Source organism: Trachemys scripta, chromosome 12, assembly GCF_013100865.1.
Source record: "Trachemys scripta elegans isolate TJP31775 chromosome 12, CAS_Tse_1.0, whole genome shotgun sequence".
NCBI classification, from domain to species: Eukaryota; Metazoa; Chordata; order Testudines; family Emydidae; genus Trachemys; species Trachemys scripta.
The window spans coordinates 10,766,782-10,788,389 of NC_048309.1; the positions used below are offsets into that span (position 1 = coordinate 10,766,782).

Here is a 21,608-nt window from a genome sequence, read left to right on the forward strand (position 1 = left end):
AAAAAAAAAAAAAAAAAAAAAAATCTCTCCGGAAGCATTTTTATGAGCTACAAGAGTAAGTCCGCTCTGCTCAGAGTGATTTAGTTGCATCTGGGGATGGGGGAGGGGAGAGAAGGAGAGGGAAGACTCCACCAGAGGCAGGAAAATCATGTAAACTCTTCCTGTAGTTTGGGTGCAGAATTTTAACAGGATCCCCTAAGGGTTTCCAGTAGCCCCTCCTCCAGCACATTACTGCAAAGACTAGGAAAACAGGTAGATGGGGTAAGAGATTCCCCTACTGGTAACACCCCACCCTCACCCAAAACCCTTCTCCCATCCACCTGGGACGGAGCCAGGACCCACCCCTCCCATCTAGCAATTTGGGAAGCAGAAGGTGGTAGCAATCACCTGACACCTGTTCACCTCCAAATAGAAAACCCTTGAGCTAAGGTGCCCGCTGTTCCTTAATGGAGGAAATATTCATCTGTTTCTTTAAGTGACAACAAAGCTTGTGATAGGCTGCTAATAAATGGATAACGTAGGTTTCCTTTGCAGTAGGAACTCATTAGAGGAAGTAAAAAACACTTCATCTGTCCTATTTATAGAATACATGTGGTCTTGTTTCTCAACTACTCTAATTTACCCTTGGTTCCCTTCGTTACACATCCTTCACCTTCAGAAGTATATGGATCTATCTATCTGTCAAGTATAATCACATTTCAGAGGTTCCCTTCAGTCAACCAATATTTGGAGTTCTGTTCATTTGGGTGAATTACCAAGCCTCTTATTATACATTTGTTGATTATACCAATTAGAAGGAAAATTAAATGAAAATAAATGATTATATATACACACACTTGTACAAGCACAGGACCAAAATTTAAGGGGGAGGGGAAAAAAAAAAAACAACAACCTACAGATGTATGACCTAGTGTATATTCCGAGGGTCTGGTGCACAGATAGGAAAAAAAATCAGCTCCTACCTAGTGCTTTTCGTTCACAGATCTCAAAGTGCATTATGAAGCTGGGTAAGTAACGTTATCCTGGTTAAAGAGACAGAGCTATTTTTTTTTTTAAATGGATGATTATCAATTCCTCCTCACATTCAGTACCAACTTTGACCATACTGTGGTCACTGGACAATACTATTTTTTGGCTTCTTACTATAAGCCTAAGCACAAGTGGGAGGAGTTCCTCCCACTTCTAGAAGCTAAACCATTGTCCACATGGAAGCTGTTCCAGGATAGACTGCACTGGTAAGGCAGCCAGAAGCTTGTGCCAAGGTGCCCCATAGTTCCATAGATGTATTTGCCATTTGTAGCAGAGATGCTGCTAACTTTTGCTCATGCAAACGATTAGTCGCCCCACCCTTTAAACGGAAGAGATGCAGTCAGGATGCTGCACCACAGTGAAAAGCTCCTGATTTAGGGCCTAATTTTGCTAGGTAGGAAATGCCCTCAATAATCACAGACACTGACGGGCAGTAGAGGGGGGTTACTGACCCTGTGAGATCAGGATCTGGTACAGCACTATGGGCACGATCTACTGCCTGCAGAAGTCAAAGGCAAAACTCCCAGGGGCTTCCAAGGTGCTTTAAGGCAGCAAACATATCCCACAAAAGGAGTGGAACCCAAACACCCAGCAACACAAAAATGAGCTTGAAATGGTTTTAAAATTAAATATTTGGAGCCTAAATTTAAACAAACTGACGCATCAGCCGTATGGAATTTAAGGGGATGGAATTCCACTAAACCGGCGCCAGATGGGCAGAAGCAGAACATTGTGAAACAGCAAACAGAAAGGATAGGCTCAAGAAGCGCTAAGGTGAGAAACTGAATGTAAGTTTCAAGAGGCATAAATGTGACCGAAACGCTCACTGACTCCCGCTGGAGTTGTGGGGACTCAGCACTTCTGAAAACCAGGCCCTGCAATGACTCTTAAAAGTTAACAGAAAGATTCTGAAGCTAGTTCTCAGATGCAGTCTCCTGAATAGTGGACCTACATCGAAGGGACACATGGACAACAGGATGGTATGCTGCCTTCCTGGAGCCAAAACACAAAACCTCACCTAAGTTCCCTGTAAGCTGCGTGGCTGTGGGAACCCAGCACCGGCGGACCTGCCGTGGCTGGGGGAGAGGCATCCCTCCCCTGGCCCGAACCTAGCCCGGCCCCCGACTTGCTGCGGCCAGGGGACAAGCGCCCCTCCCCCATCCCAGATGCTGCTGCAGGGAAAGAGATGACAATTTCTAACTCAAAAAAAAAAAAATCCCCTCAAATATGGGGGAATTCTATATTAGACCTTGTCTTGACAGATAAAGAGGAACTGATCGTAGAACTAAAAATTAATGGCAACTTAGGTACAAGTGATCATGGCTGGATCACATTTACAATGTGCAAACAGAATAAAGTCCAGACCAGTAATGTATACTTTTGATGCTTTAAAATGGCCAGTGTCACAAAGCTGAGAACAATTATGTGCCAAATCAGCTGGGGGGAATTTAATTGGAAAAAAAATTTGACTGATAATTGGGAATTGTTTAAGAACACTTTATTAGGTGCCCCAAAAGCCACAATCAAGCAAGAAGGCTGCAGTGGTTAGAAACACCAACCTAATTTAGAGAGGAGGAGAAGGCAGCTATAAAAAAAAATCCAATAATATGTAATAAATGGAAAAAAGGAAAAGTTGATAGTAATGCATATAAATCAGAAGGTAGGAATTATGGAGAATTGATAAACGGCGCAAAGAGTCACAAAGAGAAATGTATGACTATTAGAGTTAAGGAGAAGTCGTTTTAAAAATATATTCAGAAGAAAAAGAATTTTAACAATGGTATTGGTCCATTACTAGATAGAAACAGTAGAATTATCAATAATAATGCAGAAAAGGCAGAAGTGTTTAATAAATATTTCTGTTCTGTATTTGGGGGAAAAACATGATAACGTAGTCATATCATATGATAACATTCTTTCCGTTCCACTAATATCTCAGAAACATGTTTAACCCCAACTACTAAAGTCAGACGTTTTAAAATCAGCAGCTCCTGATTTTGCATCTGAGAGTTTTAAAAGAGCTGGCTGAGGAGCTCGCTGTACCATTAATGTTGATTTCAATAAGTCTTGGAGCACACGGGAAATTCCCTAAGACTGAAGACATCTACCATTGTGCCAATATTTAAAGGGGCAAATGGGATGATCTTGGTTATTGGCCTGCCAGTCTGATATCAATCCCAGGCAAGATAATGGAACAGCTCATACACAACTCAATTAATAAAGAATTAGAGGGCAATATAGTTAATGTCAATCAACATGGATTTATGGAAAATAGATCCTGTCAAACTAACCTTATTTTTTTTTTTTATGAGATTACAAGTTTGGTTGATAAATGTCATAGTGTTTTATAGAATATATTTAGACTTCTTAGGCATAAGACTTGGTACCACACAACATCTTGATTAAAAAAAACTAGAACAATATAAAATTAGCATGACACATATTAAATGGATTAAAAGCTGGCTAACTGATAGGTCTCAAAATGTAACTATAGAGAGGGAATTATCATTCAATGGGTGTGTTTCCAGTAAGGACCCGCAGGGATTGGTTCTTAGCCATATACTATTTAACATTTTTATCAATGACCTGGAAGAAAACATAAAATTATCACTGATAAAGTTCGCAGGTGACACAAAAATGGGGGGAGTGTCACTGATACAGAGTGATTTGGATCACATGGTAAACAAACAATATGCATTTGAATAAGGCTAAGTGTAAATGTATACATCTAGGAACAAAGAACTTAGGCTGTATATTATAGAATGGGGGACTCGGGAAGCAGTGACTGAAAAAGATTTGGGAGTTGTGGGGGAGACGCAGCTGAACATAAGCTCCCACTGTGACACTGTGGCCAAAAGGGCTAATGCAATCCTTGGATTCATAAAACAGGGGACTCTTGAATAGGAGTAGATTATTTTAACTCGGAGTTTGGCACTGATTTGACCGCTGTGGGAACACTATGTCCACAATTTAAGAAGGATGTTGCTAAATTGGAGAGGGTTCAGAGAAGAGCCACAAGAACGTTTAAAGGATTAGAAAACCTGTTGCATAGAGATAGACTCGAGTAGCTCCATCTATTTAGCTTAACAAAGAGAAGTTAAGGGGTGACGTGATTACAGTCTGTAAGTACCTACATGGGGAACAAATATTTAATAATGGGCTCTTCAATCTAGCAGAGAAAGATGTAACACGATCCAATCACTGGAAACTGAAGCTAGACACATTCAGACTGGAAATAAAAGTGTACATTTTTAACAGTAAAGGTAATTAATCATTCTAACATTTACCAACAGTTGTGGTGGATTCTCCATCACTAGCAATTTTAAAATCAAGATTGGATGTTTTTTCTAAAAGATCTGCTCTAGGAATTATTTTGGAGAAGTTCTCTGTCCTGTTACACAGAGATCCGACTAGATGATCATAATGATCTTTTCTGGATTTGGAATCGGTGAATCGATGAGGTATTACAGGCATCCCAGCAGATTGCTGACTGATAAGCACCTTTCCCACAGTCCAGAATGTGAACCCATCTGGTTTTATGTTTGTAAGATAACTCTGGTCAAACCAAACAATGTTTCAGAGCCCCTAACTTGTGCTAGGATCAGGCCTGTGATAACTGTGCAGTTTCATAACATCCCAGGGGCCAAAAAGTCTGAACTCACCACTGTCAGGGAACACATGCCAGGATCATGGCAGCAACAACTGGATTTCAACAGGGTTGTAGCTCACCCAAATCTGAACCTGGTGTGGACAGGGCCTTTGGAACATTATCACTGATAATGCCAAGCAGCTCTGTCATGAAAATAAAAGAAGAACTAGGTGGGCCTGTATTGTGGGAGCTTTGCACCTAGAGTGTCTCCTGGTCTCGTGCTGCTTGGAGTGGAACTCCCCTCCATTTCTCAGAATCGGGTGCATATGAATATCACTTATAGCGCATGCACATGGGGAGAGAGAGAGAGAGGCAGTAAATATTAAATAATCATTTAAAAAGCCTTCGTTTCTCCTCTTTGTTTTCTTCCCTTTTCATTCCTTCAGTCTTTTTCTCTCCTTTTTATTCTAGAATCCTGGTTTCTTTCCCTCCTCCCGCTTCATCTTTTTCAGTCTCTTTCTTTTCAGTCTAATCTCCCCATCACTGTGTTCTTTCCTCTTCCATGCGCTTGTCAAAGAACACCACCTTCCCTTCCAGGTCAGTTTTTTTTTCCTTCTCAGTACCCTTTCCCAGCCCCTATCTCTCCTTCATTCTCTTTTCTAGCTATCCTCCCCCCAATCTCTTTCTTTCCTCTGTTTCTCCAAATTTTTGCTCCATCTGTTAATCAAACACTCTTTGAGGACTGCGTCCCATAACAAGCACACATGCATTTGCTTATTCACAGCTTCCCCATCCATGCATTTACTCACTCATTCAGTATCGCCAATCCCATGTGTTCAAAAATCATGAGTCAGCCCCCTTCCCCAAATCATGAGACTGACTTATCATGAGTTTTTTTAAAAATAAAAAGTTTGGCTTCTTTTTATTTGCTTTCTGGTTTGAGCCTTTAGGGTTCATGTTTTCAAGATTTTATCCACATCCAGGAGGGCTAGAAAGGCTTTTTTTTTTTTTATTATTTATTAAATGATTCTCTCATAATCACATGGTTCCAGAGCTGGGGATTTATTATAAATACCAAATACTGTGAGTGAGACTTGCAATAAAATCATGAGGGGTGGCAACACTGCATGTACCCATTCAATCCCAGCAGCAAACACACTTAACAAAGACCTGTAGTCCCACCACTCACTGTTCCTCCCACAAACCACATGCCCATTACTCATCAACTATCTGCCCATCACACACAATTGGGATCTCTCAACCTCTCCCTTTATTTCTAAGGTTCCTCAGATTTTTGCCTCTCTCATTCACCACACGGTAGATCTCTCAAGTCCTCTGCCTTTGCGTCGCTCCTTTATGGGACACCCATGGGCATGTTAATTATCTTTTTGCCTCTCCCATTTCCTCTTTCCTATTCAAACGGAGTTAAAAACAAGAGCCCAGTAAGCCGAAGAAAAGACATAGGGAAGAGTTTAATGGTTGGGTTTGGGGCAAGGGAAGAGCCAGAAAGACCAGTAGGATCTGGGCAAGAAGGAGAAACAGCGTTGTGGTAACAGAAGCAGCAGGCTGGCTACCACCCTTGGCCCACAGCCTGGATTGCAATTAGCGTTGCCAGGTGTCTGGTTTTTTACCGGAACACCTGGTGAAAAAGCGATCCTGGTGGCTCTGGTCCTATTAAAAGTCCGGATGGCAGGTCTGGCAGGCTCCCAACCTCATTCTGCGTGGCTTTTGAAAGCAGCAAAATGTTCCTGCAGCCCCTAGGAAGAGGGACAGCCAGGGGGTCTTCACGTGCTGCCTCCACCCCGAGCGCTGGCTCCGCAGCTCCCATTGGCCAGGAACTGCGGCCAATGGAAGCTGCAGGGGTGGTGCCTGCAGGCGAGGCATCGCGCAGAGCTGCGTGGCTGCGCTGCCGCCTAGGAGCCAAGGGATATGTTGCCACGCCCGAGATAAATGCTGCCCGGAGCCTACATCCCCCCGTACCTCAACTGCCAGCCCTGAACCCCCTCCCATGCCCCAACCCCCTACCCCAGCCCTGATCCCCCTCCCGGAGCTTACCCCCCCGAACACCCCACCGCCAGCCCCACCCCAGAGCCCATACCTCCAGCCAGAGCCCTCACCTCCCCCCCACACACCTCAACCCCCTGGCCCCAGCCCACCCCCTCCTGTACCCCAAACTCCTCATCCACAACCCCACCCCATAGCCCGCACCCCCTGCACCACAACCCCCGTCCCAGCCCAGAGCCCCATTCTGCACCCAGAACCCCTAATTTCTGGCCTCACCCCGCTGCCCACACCCCCAGCCCAGAGCCTGTACCTCCTCCCTCACTCCAAATCCCTCAGGTCCAACCCAGAACCACCTCCTGCACGCCAAACCCTTCAAACCTGGCCCCACCCCTGAGCCCGCACCCCAGCCCCCTGCCCTGACCCCAGTGAAAATGAGCAAGTGAGTGAGGGTGGGGGAAAGCAAGCAACAGAGGGAGGGGAGAATGGAGTGAGCGGGGGCAGGGCCTCGGCGAAAGGGCGTGGCAAGGGTGTTCAGTTTTATGCTATTAAAAAGTTGGCAACTCTAGTTGCAATCAGAGCAAAAAAAGTCCCCTACTCATTCACCTGAAGGAGGAAGTGCTTGTGGGTCTTCCAGCTCATACGACCCCTCTTCATACACGTCTAATGCCTGCCAGTCCAACCCGCAACAGTCAGAGATATTTTGAGCAGCCCCCAAAATGCAGCCATAACTCCAATTAATTTACCAGCAGAGAGAGAGAGAAAATAAGGGAGAGTTACAGTTCAATTTTGCTCCAAAGAGCTCATCTGTACCATATAAATCAAACACAGGGCATTTGCCTGTGTTTTATTATAGCATTAAACTTTAACAATAAATAATTTTTACATGCATAGCCTCCTTTGCCTTTGGCCTCACTCTCTCCTTTTCCTGTATCTTCGCTTCTTTTTCAGAGTTGTAATTTTTTCCTCCTCCTCACCTCTTTGCCTTTCAGGATGTTTCTCTTTAGATTAATTTCTCCTTCTCTCCCTCACTTTCTTTTCTAGTGTTTACCCCTCTCCCTTTCCATATTTTTTTCCAAAAGATTCCACCTTTCCAGTCTTTTCTCTTCCCCCTTCTGCCTCTCCTCCATCTTCTTCCCCATCCCAAGCTTCCCAATTATCCTAATCCCCCCATCTCACTCTTCTTGCTTCAATTTGCTCTCCGCCTCTTTCTGTATGACTTCCCCACACCATCACCCATTTCTGCCACTAAATCATCCAGACACCCATGAGCTCACTCAACCAACTTTTTGCATACACACCACTCCCAATCCCCGCTGGACTCTCATATTACCTCCGCCGCAGACACACAGATCCACGTACCCATCAGCCACCCTGAAGGGATTTTCAGGGCACCCTTCTGTTGGAGCTTCAAGTGCTCACCACATTTTCTGGGATTCCTCCCCACTGGGGTTCTGAGGCCTTCCTCCATTACCCTGCGGAGGGTCTCAGTCTCTTTCTGGAGTTCTCATTTCCCTCTCCTGGGACTCTTTCTATGTCAGCTGATCGGGCTCACAAATACACTCTGAAATATTCACTACACACACTGCTTGGAGGAAGGAGGACCAGGCCAACTCATTACTGAGGTGGGTTCAGGGGTCCTGGCTGCACTGAAAATAAACAGTGCCAACTTAGTTACAGGAAGACAACCATGTGGCAACCAAGGCCCAAGCATTGCTGGAAGCCAGGGCTACTAGCCAAGAATTAACCATGTGATGCACTAACACCAACCATTTAGAGCCCACCATGCCACTAATTGGTTACAAACGCAGTCAAAAATTACAGTGTGGACAAGGCTTAAGTGTCACAATTTGATTGTTACTGTGGTTGGCTGGCAATTACTCTCTGAACTTGTAACCGAAGACTATAAACAGGGAGTGCCAGTACGAACAAGCTGGAGTTACTGCTTTAGTGAATCAGCCTTTCAGTCAGTTTAGTTATTTGCTCTGGAGAATGAGATAATATAGCCTTATTTTTTGCTGCAGAGGAACCCGATAAGATCCAGCCACAATCTATTCCTTACTCACTTCTGATTCCAGCCAGAGGTTATGCCAAGTTATCCTTAACTTCTTAAGGCAATAACTGAAGAGGTGTTATATGGTAGTCACCCACTCCATAATCTAGATTATTGCTATGCTAGGGACTGGGCAAAAACCTCATTGAAGCTAAGGGGTTTAATAGATGCCTTTTAGTCAGATTAAATATAGGAAGCAATTAAGATCCTTTTGAAATAATATAGCTGAAATACTAGGAGCCACCACCCACAACACAGGGTTGTCAGGCACTGAGTTATGAGGGTGGGGCTAAATGCAAATGCAGAGGACTGGGTATTGTTTTGGTAGAAGAGAGAGAGAGAGAGTGAGTGTGTGTGTATGTACACAACAGAAAACCAAAGACAGCTGGAGGGCACTTGTAGCGTGACCTTGAGAGAAAGCTTTTTGGGTAGAGTACTTGCTGAAAAAAAGAGGCTTGGAAGATTGAGCAAAGAGAATGTCTCTTGTTTTAATTCTGCTGTGTTCAGGGAAACAGGATTGCAGCCAAGAAATACCTACCAGCAATTTATTCTCCAAAAGAAAACACCCCACAAGACCCTGAATATTGGCTAACTCTAGTGTTAGTAGTGGGATCCAGTTTCCAGGGAGAGAAGCGGTGAGCTGGCATTCCTGTTGAACCAAAATAATGGAGGTGTTCACAAAACTCAAAGATGGCCAAAAGAATTTAAAACTAGAGTTGGAGACTTCACAAATGGAATTAATGTAGCTTCTGGAGGTTTCTGAGAAAGGACTGAGAGATGACCTGCAGGTGGAGATGAAATCTTTGTTGGGACAGCAATTACAAATTGTCTGGGCAGATTGGGAAGCCCAACTGCAACACTCCCAGTCTGGAATGGTAAGATGGATCTGTGAGGTGATGGCAACCTGACTGCCACAGACCAGAAGAACCACTTGATGATTACCTGTTCTGTTCATTCCCTCTGGGGCACCTGGCATTGGCCACTGTCAGAAGATGGGATACTGGACTAGATGGACCTTTGGTCTGACCCAGTATGGCCGTTCTTTGTTCTAAGGTTTTCTATGAAGGAGGGGAGACTGGGAAAGCATTGGTGAACTTGTTAACAGAGATAAGCTGCAGCAAGGACTTAAGGAGTTGAAAAATCACCTTGAGAAGAAAATCAGAGTCATAGATCATAGAGGAAGTCAGCTGCCTGGATATGGAATTAGGTTAGCCAGAGAGCTTGGGTAACTGGACTTTTACAACACTACCCTGTTTGTAATCCAGAGGCCCAGAGGGAAGAGGTCAGATGGTCTCAGCTCAGCTAATGAAAAACCCACTATCTTTGAAGGAAAAACTCCAACTCCCTGAGAGGCTTATTTGGTTCAATTCAACATCACAGCCCAAACGAATGACTGGGCACATGAACAAAAAGGAGGGTTCTAGCAGCCAACTTGAGAGGCCCAATTCTGAAAGTGCTGCAGAAGTTAGCCCCAGAAGAAAGACTGAGTTATCCAGACCTGGTACAAACCTTTGATATGTGGTTTTGAGCCAACCAGGCTACAGAGCACTGCTAAGAGCTAGAACAGGGAAAGACGAGACGCTACCTGAACTGGCAGAGGACTTGTGGAGACTTGGATTTCTGGCATACCCAGGCTGTGGTATTTGCCATGGAACTCAAATATTTCCTTGGAATGGTTCACCAGAACCAGCAAGTAAGATGAAAGCTGATCAACATAAGCCCTTTAAGTCTGAGGGTATGTCTTCACTACCAGCCGGATCGGTGGGCAGCGATCGATCCAGTGGGGATCGATTTATCTCATCTAGTGTAGATGCGATAAATCGACCCCCGAGCGCTCTCCCGTTGACTCCTGTACTCCAGCTCGGCGAGAGGCACAGGCAGAATCGACAGGGGAGCGGCAGCAGTAGACTCACCGTGGTGAAGACACCACGGTAAGTTGATCTAAGTATGTCGACTTCAGCTACGTTATTCACGTAGCTGAAATTGCGTAATTTAGATCAATCCCACCCCCTCCGTGGTTTAGACCAGGCCTCAGACATAGGTTGGAAAAGGGGATTCTAATCAAGTTCATGATGACATTTTTGAACCTTTAGGAAGAATGATAATTCGGTCTGACAGGAAATTGGCAATGGCACAAAAAGTAAGGGAAGCAATTGAGTTAAATGCTGGTAGTGTGAAAAAAATTGGCCACATAATGAAGGACGGTTACAAATGTAAGGCAGAACACGACAGAGCACCACAAGTGTCTAGTGGAAGCCCCTTTCCATTTTCTGAGCTGGGCTATACCAAGCTGAAGGGACAAAGCTTGGTGAGACAAGAATCAACCCTACAGTTCTTATTTAGGTCTCGGCAGTTAAAGAAAAATAATGGAAATGTGGGTATTAAGTGTGTAATCGGATCTATGAAACACACAGGAATAGTGGACACTGGCTCAAAACATAACAGTTATTAGAGTAGATGTGCTAAGAAGGCTGGGGGATAGGGGATTCATAAACCTGACCTCCTAATTGGTCTCAAATTGAGACACTGACTGGGGAATGTGCACCTGCTCAAAAAGGGTTTGCAAACTTGACTTCAAGATAGCCAAGATAGTAGATGAGCTAATAATCTGTTTGGATTTCATTGTGGTTAATAACTGTGTAATAAATATCAGGAAAGGTATCCTACAAATTCAACCTTTGGAAATTCTCTTTAGAAATGTGGCCCACATGAACTAAAGGATTTTTAGGCTATTGCTTTGCAGTGAACAATTTCTCCTAATAGAAAGGATCTGAAATTCCCCAAATATTGGGTCAAAAGGGGCAACAGCATTGTCATCACTACTACCCCTGTGCTGAACAAAAGCCAGTGTCAGGGCCTTGTGGGTCAGTTTCCAGTTTGGAGCAGATAGTGTAATAGGGTTGCCAACTTGCTATTATAACATGAGAAAAAAATTCTGGAGACTTTTTAAGTAACAGTAAACACTTGTTGCTGAGAACTGTACAGATGGGTGTTGCTGGTTTGCCTGCCTGGCTCCAAGTGCCGTAGCAACCTGCTTCTGCTGCTAAGACGCATAAGGCTCACTATATAATGATTGATAAATGCGAAGTAATGCACATTGGAAAACACAATCCCAATTATACATATAAAATGATGGGGTCCAAATTAGCTGTTACCAGGCAAGAAAGAGATCTCGGAGTCATTGTGGATAGTTCTCTGAAAACATCCACTCAATGTGCAGTGACAGTCAAAAAAGCTAACAGAATGTTGGGAATCATTATGAAAGGGATAGATAGTAAGACAGAAAATATCATATTGCCTCTATCTAAATCCGTGGTATGCCCACATCCTGAATACTGTGTGCAGATGTGGTCGCCCAATCTCAAAAAAGATATATTGGAATTGGAAAAAGTTCAGAAAAGGGCAACAAAAATGATTAGGGGTATGGAACAGTTTCCATATGAGGAGAGATTAATAAGATTGGGACTTTTTAGCTTGGAAAAAGAGATGACCAAGGAGTGATATGATAGAGGTTTATAAAATCATGACAGTTGTGAAGAAAGTAAATAAGGAAGTGTTATTTAATCCTTCTCATAACACAAGAACTATGGGTCACCAAATGAAATTAATAGGCAGCAGGTTTAAAACAAACTAAAGGAAGTATTTCTTCACACAACACACAGTCAACCTGTGGAACTCTTTGCCACAGTATGTCGTGAAGGCCAAGACTATAACAGGGTTCAAAAAAAGAACTAGATAAATTCATAGAGGGTAGGTCCATCAATGGCTATTAGCCGGGATGGGCAGGAATGGTGTCCTTAGCCTCTGTTTGCCAGAAGCTGGGAATGGGCGACAGGGGATGGATCACTTGATGATTACCTGTTCTGTTCATTCCCTCTGGGGCACCTGGCATTGGCCACTGTCGGAAGACGGGATACTGGGCTAGATGGACCTTTGGTCTGACCTGGTATGGCCGTTCTTATGTTCTTTCGATTCCCCGCATACACCACTAGGGGTGACATTGGTTCCTATTCCAAAGCTCCTACCGTCATTACTGATATCGATGATATGGAGTAAGGTATTTTCTTAATGTCATTTGTGTACATGTTTTAAATTGTATAGTCCCCGTTTCCCTGAACAGATTTGGGGGTACAACCACCACACAGGCAGCTCGCTTTTATAGAAACCTCAGGTAAGGTACCTGCTGCCGTGTCCCAGGAAGCAGCTGCCATGGGCCTGTCTCTCTCCAGGACTTTCGCTCATCTCAGACAGATCCAACTGCTCGACACACTATGTGACCCTCTGCCTCCCTCAGCCCCTGCACTTTACACTTGGAAAACCCTTAGGGCATGTCTACATTACAGCCCTAAGTCAACCTATGTTAGGTGGACTTACAGCCACCACCATAATTACAGTGGTGGCTGATGTCCACACTACCCTCCTTCTGTCGGTGGTGCCAGTCCTCACCACAGACTGAAGAGAAGCAGTGTGGGGGCTGAGAGCCAGGACTCCCAGCTCCTTGCTCAGAGCCCAGCTGCCCCCTCTGGCCTTCTCCCCTCAGTGAGTCTCTGGGCAGCAGCCCAGCTGGGAGCAGGGAGCCGGGCTGTAGCTGCCCCTCTTTCTTGTCAATTTCACGGCTCCACCCTGGAGCCGTGAAATTGACAAGACAGCCAACAAACAGCTGATGTAAGCACACCAACATAAGCCCTCGCTTCTCGTGGAGGTGGAGTTATTATGTTGGTGTAGGAGGCCACTTACATCGGCAGGAGCAAGACTGTAGTATGTACATGGACATAGTTAGGTCAACATAAGGTGGGGCTAGTCTCCATTACAGAGCTAAATTGGTGCCGCTACAGTTGATGCAGCAGCATAGATTTAGTGGGTCTAGTGAAGATACACTCAATCGGTGGGAGAGCGCTCTGTACTCCACCTTAATGAGAGGCGGAAGCAATGTCGGTGGAAGAGCGTCTCCCGTTGATATAGTGTAGTGTGGACCCTGTGGTAAGAAGATCTAGGCTGTGTTGACTTGAGTTACGCTACTAATGTAACTCAAATTGTGTAGCTTAAAATGGACCACCAGCTGTAGCGTAAAATAGGCCTTAGGAAGGTAGACTGGGCTTATGTCTAAATTTCTCCCGAGAAAGCATGGTCTGAAATCGGTGACCTGCTCATTAATCCTCCTTTTGTGTGTTTGCTCTGCAACACAAAGGAAGCTCAGAAAGGTCTAAGGGCTCAGACAAATGGCTGGTCTTCTCTATAGGGAGATAGACACTGCTGCAATCGATACAGCAGGGGTCGATTTAGTGGATCTAGTGAAGACCTGCTAAAATCAACAGCAGAGTGCATTCCGGTCGACCCCGGTACTCCACCTCTCCGAGAAGAGTAAAGAAAGTCTACTGGAGAGCATCTCCCTTCAACGCAGCGCAATGAAGACACTGGAGTAAGTCGACCTAAGCTATATCAACTCCAGAACTCAGGTCAATTTATCTGATAGTAAAGACAAGCCCGAAGGAGTGTGTTAACACACCCACTCACCTTCTCTCTCTCTCTCTCCTTTCCTCCCCTCTCCCCCCCCCCCCAATAGTCTTAACATCTCTGAAAGCACTTATTGCATAGCCTCTCAAACTCTTTCCATGGAGAGTTTCATGCTGGGTGTTTAGCACCTTTTGTCATAATGTAATTGTTAGTTGATAGATAGGCGGTACTAAGTTCTCTCTAAGCTGCACCGCTACGTGGCCGCCTATTAAGCGCTGCACAGGTGCTCAGGGCTGCAGCGGGGAGAGATGCCTCTCCCCAAGCCCCAGACCTGCTGCGGCATCCCTCCCCCGGCCCAGAACTGCTGCAGCCGGGGGACAGGCGCCCCTCCCCTGGCCCCGACCCAGTCCAGCCTGGACTGGCCATGGCTGGGGGAGAGGCTCCCCTCCCCCCCAGCCCAGGTGCTGCTGCAGGGGAGTCCTCTCTCCCCACTGTAGCCATGGGGAGCCCCACTGAATCCCAACCCACCCCAGAGCCCACACACTCAGCCGGAGCCCTCACCCCGCAACCCTCTGCCGCAGCCCTGAGCCCCCTTCCACACTCCAAACCCCTTGGCCCCACCCCACCACATGGGTGGGAAAAATTAGAGGGAACACTGCCGCCTATAGGTTGCCCAGCACTTTCCATTGTCAAACTAGGTTTAAATTTTCCATTCCAGCTGACCTGTTGAGGCTGATTTTTTTTTTTTTTTTGTAATTCTGTTAAAAATAGTTAAATTGTTTTCAAGAATGAGATTAAGGAAAAAAAGACATGGTCTTCCCCACAGTTAAAAAGTTTGTACAACCATTTCATTGAGAAGCTCTAGCACCTCCATGCTTTGGAATAGGGACCTGAAATTTGGCTGGGGGACTGGGTCTGTGGTCAGCTACATGCCTTTTGCCACTCTTGTGAAAATATACCCAACTTGGGCTAAAAGTTAGATGCCCCTGAAAAAAAAATAAATCACCATTTGCACATGCTCAGTAAAGGTTTGTTAGAGGCCAGTAGCTAACTTCGCCAACCATTCTCTGGGGACTGACCATGTTCCTTCCCCACACAGTTCCTGCATGCCCCTTACAATGTGCTCCAGTCCCACAGAGCACACTGAGCATACTATCACAATCAGTAACTAGTTCGCCCATTTGGTTGAGGTCTGTGCTCTTGACTGAAATGGCCCAACCCTGCTGATCACCCATGGTGAGGTGTGTGTCATTGTCATTCCTTCGGTCTACTTAAAAAAAAAAAAGTTACATACAAAAAACTACATTAAGAGTGTCTCAAAAATTAGGATTGCCAGAGTTAAGGTTAGCTGTGCAACCCTAATTCAGCTCTTTGATGTGTCTGTGTTATGATACAGTCTTTAATTACAGGATCACATACTATGTGTTTCCATAGGATCCCAGCCTTATTCAGGGCCCAGGATATATGGTACTCAAGGAAGGAATCAGAGTTGTGTAGTATATGACACTGTTGTCTGTATGATCTCTGCCTCCTATAGGCTCTGATCCGGCAAACACTTACACACGCACTTAACTTGACTATTGTGAACAGTCCTCCCCCAAAAATCATTGGGACTGCTCATGAGGGTAAAGAACATGCATAAGTATTTGCAGGATTGAGACCGGTTATGTTATAGAGCTAGAGAACAGGAGCAGCTAACAGGGAGGGAGTTTTTAAAGAGAGGAAGTGGGAGAACTAGATACATCTGATTAACATTCTCTAAATTTAAGGCAATAAACCATCCCTCTCCATAGAAACAAAACAGAGAAAGAAAACCCCAACATAAAAAGCTGCAGGAGTAAAAGAGAGAATGCAGGCAGAAGTCCAGCAACAGAGTGGGGGACTATCCAGTTTATTGCACTGAATGCATCATGTACGATTACGTGCCTTATGGGGGGGCATGGCGTATGTGTTCATTCAGGGCAAAGAACTCTTGGCCCTCAGAGACCAAGTACAGGCTCTGGAGACCAGAATGGCTGAACTGGAGAGCTAAGGAAGACAGAGGTACATAGAAGAGACTTTCCAACCCACCATAGAGTGGTCCCACCCCCAAACTGACAGCCTCCGAGGAGGAGGATGAAAGTCTCAGGAAAGGAGAACATCAAAGTGGAGTGGAGGGAAACGATCCCATAGTTGGGACCCTCCCACCAGATGATGTCATGGTATCCTCTCACACTGAAGATACCTCTCCAGGGGAGGGAACTCTAGTTATTAGGAAGAGACAGGTAATAATAATGGTGGAGTTGATCATTAGAAACATAGATAGCTGGGTTTGTGATGATTGGGAGAACCACATGGTGAATTGCCTGCTGGGTGCAGAGGTGGAAGATCTCTTGAGAGATGTGTAGTACTGGGGAGGAGCCAGTGGTCATGATACATGATACCAGGGTACAAAATAATGTGGCATTGCTGCTGATCCCTGTCATACCCCTTTGTCTGTATCCTTTGTGCAATCCGCTTGCAGATGTTCACATTTCCATGGCTGGTCTGTAGCTCTGCTTGCACAGGCTTGTCTCCTCAGAGGCCCAGGAGATCCTACCCAAGGTAGGAACACATCCAGCGCATGGAGCTGGCATGGTGAGTTGCTAGACGTGTTTCCCGAGGTGGGCAGTCAGGAAAAGACATTTCAAAAACATGCCAGGGTTTTAAAATGGTGTGTATGTGACTTCCAGTCTCTGTGACCCCATGGCAGTGGAGTTGAAGGTAGTGACCAGAGCGGCCACTGTTGCAGGGAATGGGACATTGTGGGACAGCTGTCAGGGTCAACCCAGGTCCCACAGTGTTTATCCTCTCAATATGTCAACCTCAGTAGTTTAACCATGGCTCTGCACCATTCAGGAAGGTGATTTTACTGTGCAGCTGCAACAGGGTGCTTATGTCAACCAGAGACAAAATTGAGTGAGCAAGCTGACTTAGATCAACCTAACTTTGTAGTGTAGGCCAGGCCTTAGATACTGGAACATCTATTCAGTGGCAAATATGGGTAAATGAAAATATTTGTTAACAACATGATGACTTCAGGCCTAATGCAAAGCCCACTCAAGTCAATGGAAAGACACCAATTGATTTTGAGAGGCATTGGATTAGGGTGACCAGATGTCCCGTTTTTATAGAGACAGTCCCGTTTTTGGGGACTTTTTCTTATATAGGCGCCTATTACCCCTCACCCCATCCCATTTTTTCCCACAGCTGCTCTCTGATCACCCTACATTGGATCAAACCCCCAGATAGAAGTTGTTACTGTGACGGGTTGGATCACAGAAACCCCCTTGGGAGCTGCCACCTGATGTGCAAAGACTACCCCTGCTCCTGTTTTCCCTGCCAGCTCAGGACTCCAGCATCCTGTCTTGCTGAGCCAGACACTCCCGTCTGCCCCAACACAGACCCAGGGCCTGAATCATTTGTCCCAAAGCTGCAAGTTTACCTGAAAACAGCTCACAGAAGTGTGTTTGTCTCTAGCTCTCAGATGCCCAACTCCCAATGGGGTGTAAACCCAGATAAATCCGTTTACCCTGCATAAAGCTTATGCAGGGCAAACTCATAAATTGTTCGCCCTCTATAACACTGATAGAGAGATATGCACAGTTGTTTGCTCCCCCAGGTATTAATACATACTCTGAGTAAATTACTAAATAAACAGTGATTTTATTAAATACAGACAGTAGGATTTAAGTGGTTCCAAGTAGTAACAGACAGAACAAAGTAAGTCACCAAGCAAAATAAAATAAAATGCGCAAATCTATGCCTAATCAAACTGAATACAGATAATCTCACCCTCAGAGATGCTTCAGTAAGTTTTTTGTCAGACTGGACACCTTCCAGGCCTGGGCACAATTCTTTCCCCTGGTACAGCTCTTGTTGCAGCTCAGGTGATAGGTAGGGGATTCTTAATGATGGCTCCTCTCTCCCCTTGTTCTCTTCCACCCTTTTATATATTTTTTGCATAAGGCGGGAACCCTTTGTCCCCCTGGGTTTCCACCCCCCTCACTGGAAAAGCACCAGGTTAAAGATGGATTCCAGTTCAGGTGACATGATCACATGTCACTGCAAGACTTCATTACTTACTTGCCAGCACATACATATACAGGAAGACTCACAGGTAAATACAGCCATCTGCAGACAATGGGAGTCATCAAGATTCCAAACCATCCTTAATGGCCCACACTTTACATAATTACAATAGGCCCTCAGAGTTATGTTTTATATTTCTAGTTTTAGATACAAGAGAGGTACATTTCTACAAATAGGATGATCACACTCAGCAGATTATGAGCTTTGTAATGATACCTTACAAGAGACCTTTTGCATGAAGCATATCCCAGTTACGTTATGTTCACTTTTTACCATATTTTTCTAAAACTATCCCAGTTACATTATATTCACTTATTATCATGTTTTTATAAAACCATATAGACTGCACAATGTCACAGTTATTATTAAGGCCTCAATCCTGCAATTTACAATGTGAAGTCAGACCGCTATCCCTATGTAGAGCTCCACTTCTGTCAGGCTTCTGTGCTAGTGCTGTAAGTTGCAGGATCAGGGCCTAGATCAGTAACAGAACATTAACACTTTAATAAGCTTTAAAAAAAATGTTCTCTCGACTTTAGATTTTGCTACAGTCCTGAAGTGGTTTGCCGATTTCAAAATTTAGTAATTTATTTGCTAAAAAGAGAAACAAAAAATAAGTTAAACTCAAAGTATTTCTAAAAAGGGTCCACTTAGCATTATTAGAACACAGTAAGTAACAGTTTACATGGAAATTCAACCAACCAACCAAATCAAACACTGTCCTCAAAGAGTGAATGCTGTAATTTAGGAAGGACACAATGTATTAGTTACACGTTACAAAGATTTTTGATCCCTGTTTTATGAGCAAGTGCTCCATGTATATAAACATACACACACACACACACACATTGTGTTATAAAACAAAACAAACACAAGAAACAAAGTTTTCTGTCCCTTCCATTCTTGCTTTTCTTCCTGGGGAAGCGGATTATTCTCTCCACTGTGCTCCTGACTACCTCTCAAAATACACATTTTTGAAGGTAAATGCTGGTGCTAATATAATCTTGACAGCAGATAAGAATCACATGGAACATAGCTCTTGCAAACAGTAAATATTTAGCACTGGAAAAATACACCAGTGGTTTAAACAGACCTATCATATCCCAGTTTTGCTAAAAAAATAAAGGTAATTTTGCTAACGCCCATTTATCAGCTCCTACAAACACCACATTGACTCCTCTCCATAAATACCACGGATTAGATCAAACAGGATAAAATAACAGTTCTTTAATTGTAATTTAAGATGACAAGCCATGAAGCAAAGACTCAAACTCTGAACACTTCACAGGAACTTCTAAACCTGCTTGGAATAACCAGAAAAAATCCAGCCTCTACATGTAATTGTTTATTTCCCTTTTTAAAATCACCTCTTAACCCTTTTGATTTCCCAACAATGCAGCTGTACTATCTAGCCCCTCCTTGAATAACACAACCTGACTGTTACAATAAAGAAGAACACTTCTCTGAATCAAGAACAGGAGTACGTGTGGCACCTTAGAGACTAACAAATGTATTAGAGCATAAGCTTTCGTGGACTACAGCTCAAATCAACTCTGAATACCTGATTCATAATCAACTTTAACCTGTCAAACCACTTGGTGGGTCCAGCTGCTAGACTGCTTGTTCCGCTTACAGATCATCTGGATACCCTTGAAATAATGAACCCCGCTACATGGCTCCAACTCCAAGCCACGGAGAGAAGCGTCCTGATCTCCAAGACGCTTTCCAGTCAGTAAGTAAAGTCTGAGCGTTTCAAACCAGACACAGGCAGCCGCCAACAAGAGACAGCCAGCCAGCCACCTCCCCCCCAGCGCATCTAAACAACAACAGTGTTTAAAGGAGGACAACAGAAGCTGCAAGTGACTTGCAAGCCCCCATTCGCCGCTAGCACACGCTGGGCTGCACCCCCCCCACCCCCGGGGCTGGATACACACGCCGCTTGCCCAGGGACCTGCCCACGAAGTCAGGGGTCTCTGGCAGCGCGAACTCCCTTCGCCAGCCCCGAACCCACGCAGCACTCGCTCGCTCACTCACCCAGCAAGAGCAGCCGGTGGGTCTGCTTGTACTCCCGCTTCTCGGCTTTCAGCGTCTTGTCGATGCTCTTGCTCCTTTTCTTGTCCGCCTTCTCCTTGGCGACCAGCTCTTCCCGGAGCCGGTGGAGCAGCTGGGGGTCCGCGTGCTCCAGCTGCCCTGCGTGCGGCTCCCCATCCCCGCCGTAGGCGATGGAGGGGTGGGCTCCGATCAGCCTGGCTCGCAGGCTGTAACACATCCCCATGGTGCCGAGCTGGAGGGTCCCGGTCTCTTGCCCTTTAACAAGCCCCAGGCATGTTCTCCAGCTGGGCGCCTCGGGATTCTCCCTCTGGCCTCTTAAGGTGGAACTGCTTCCCCTGGACTCAGGAGCACATTTTTCCCTCCCCCTTTTGGTTCATTTTTTTTTCCTGTCCACACTCATAAGGGGAAATATACACGTGATCCAGACAGGGTTACCGTATTCTCCAGAAAACCCAGGCGGAGAAGATACTGTCCTTTTTTTTTTTTTTTTTTTTTTTTTTACAATGGCTTTGCCTGCTGTGGGTGGTGCTGGGTTGTGTAAGAAGTGTCCCACTGTCTCCTTCACCTCCTCCTCCATTAGCTAAACATCGGCCACTCTTCGCTTTGAGGTTGCTTGGGAATTGACTCCAAGGGCTGTTCGAAGCTGGACAATCCCACTGAGGGAGATTTAAAATAAATACGATGGCTAAGATTTGTAAATACCTCATGGAAACACAGGAAGCAAAATCATTTTTAACTGAGAAAGCTTCATCCAACTCAGGCACTTCAGAGCCCTTCCTACTTTAAAGGGACACTGTCAGATTAAAATCGAGTATTTTTAAATAACCACAACTCCTTTCTTGGGCTATTGCTAACACCTGAGCTATCAGAACAGACCAGTACAAGTCTGCCCAGAAGTGTGTATTATTTTATTGTGCTGGCTCAGGGGAAAAAAAAAATCCTAAACGAATGGACAGTTGAATCTGTCTTCTAATCAGCCTTGGCTTTTGATGAGTGATAACTCTTTGCATCTGTAGCAGTTCACTTATTGGATAATATAAAGGCAAGAATTATTTGAGGACAAATAGATCCCTGTCTTCAATGCATATTAGGGAGAAAGATAGATATTTATGGGTACTATCACTTTTCAGTGGAAGATTACATAGATTGGTAGCTTTCTCATCCTGTGTACCCCTTTTCTAGCCATGTACTGTCCCACAACCCCCAAATGTATCAACAATAAATCCTGTACCCACTCCTCAACTGGTGTAAATCCATGTATAGGGTTACCATACATCCAGATTTTCCCGGACATGTCCGGCTTTTTGGGCTCCAAATCCC

At 44.9% G+C, this 21,608-nt stretch overlaps 1 protein-coding gene across 1 annotated transcript in view; it reads right to left on the reverse strand.

Moving 5' to 3' along the window:
* Window positions 1-20,646, reverse strand: part of GNAS (GNAS complex locus) — a 236,362-nt gene extending 215,716 nt beyond the window's left edge. The window contains exon 1 of the mRNA XM_034787179.1: window positions 20,271-20,646. Coding sequence (XP_034643070.1) covers window positions 20,271-20,511 — 241 coding nt within the window. The 5' untranslated portion in view covers window positions 20,512-20,646. The remainder of the gene's footprint in view (window positions 1-20,270) is intronic.
* Window positions 20,647-21,608: the final 962 nt, after the last annotated feature.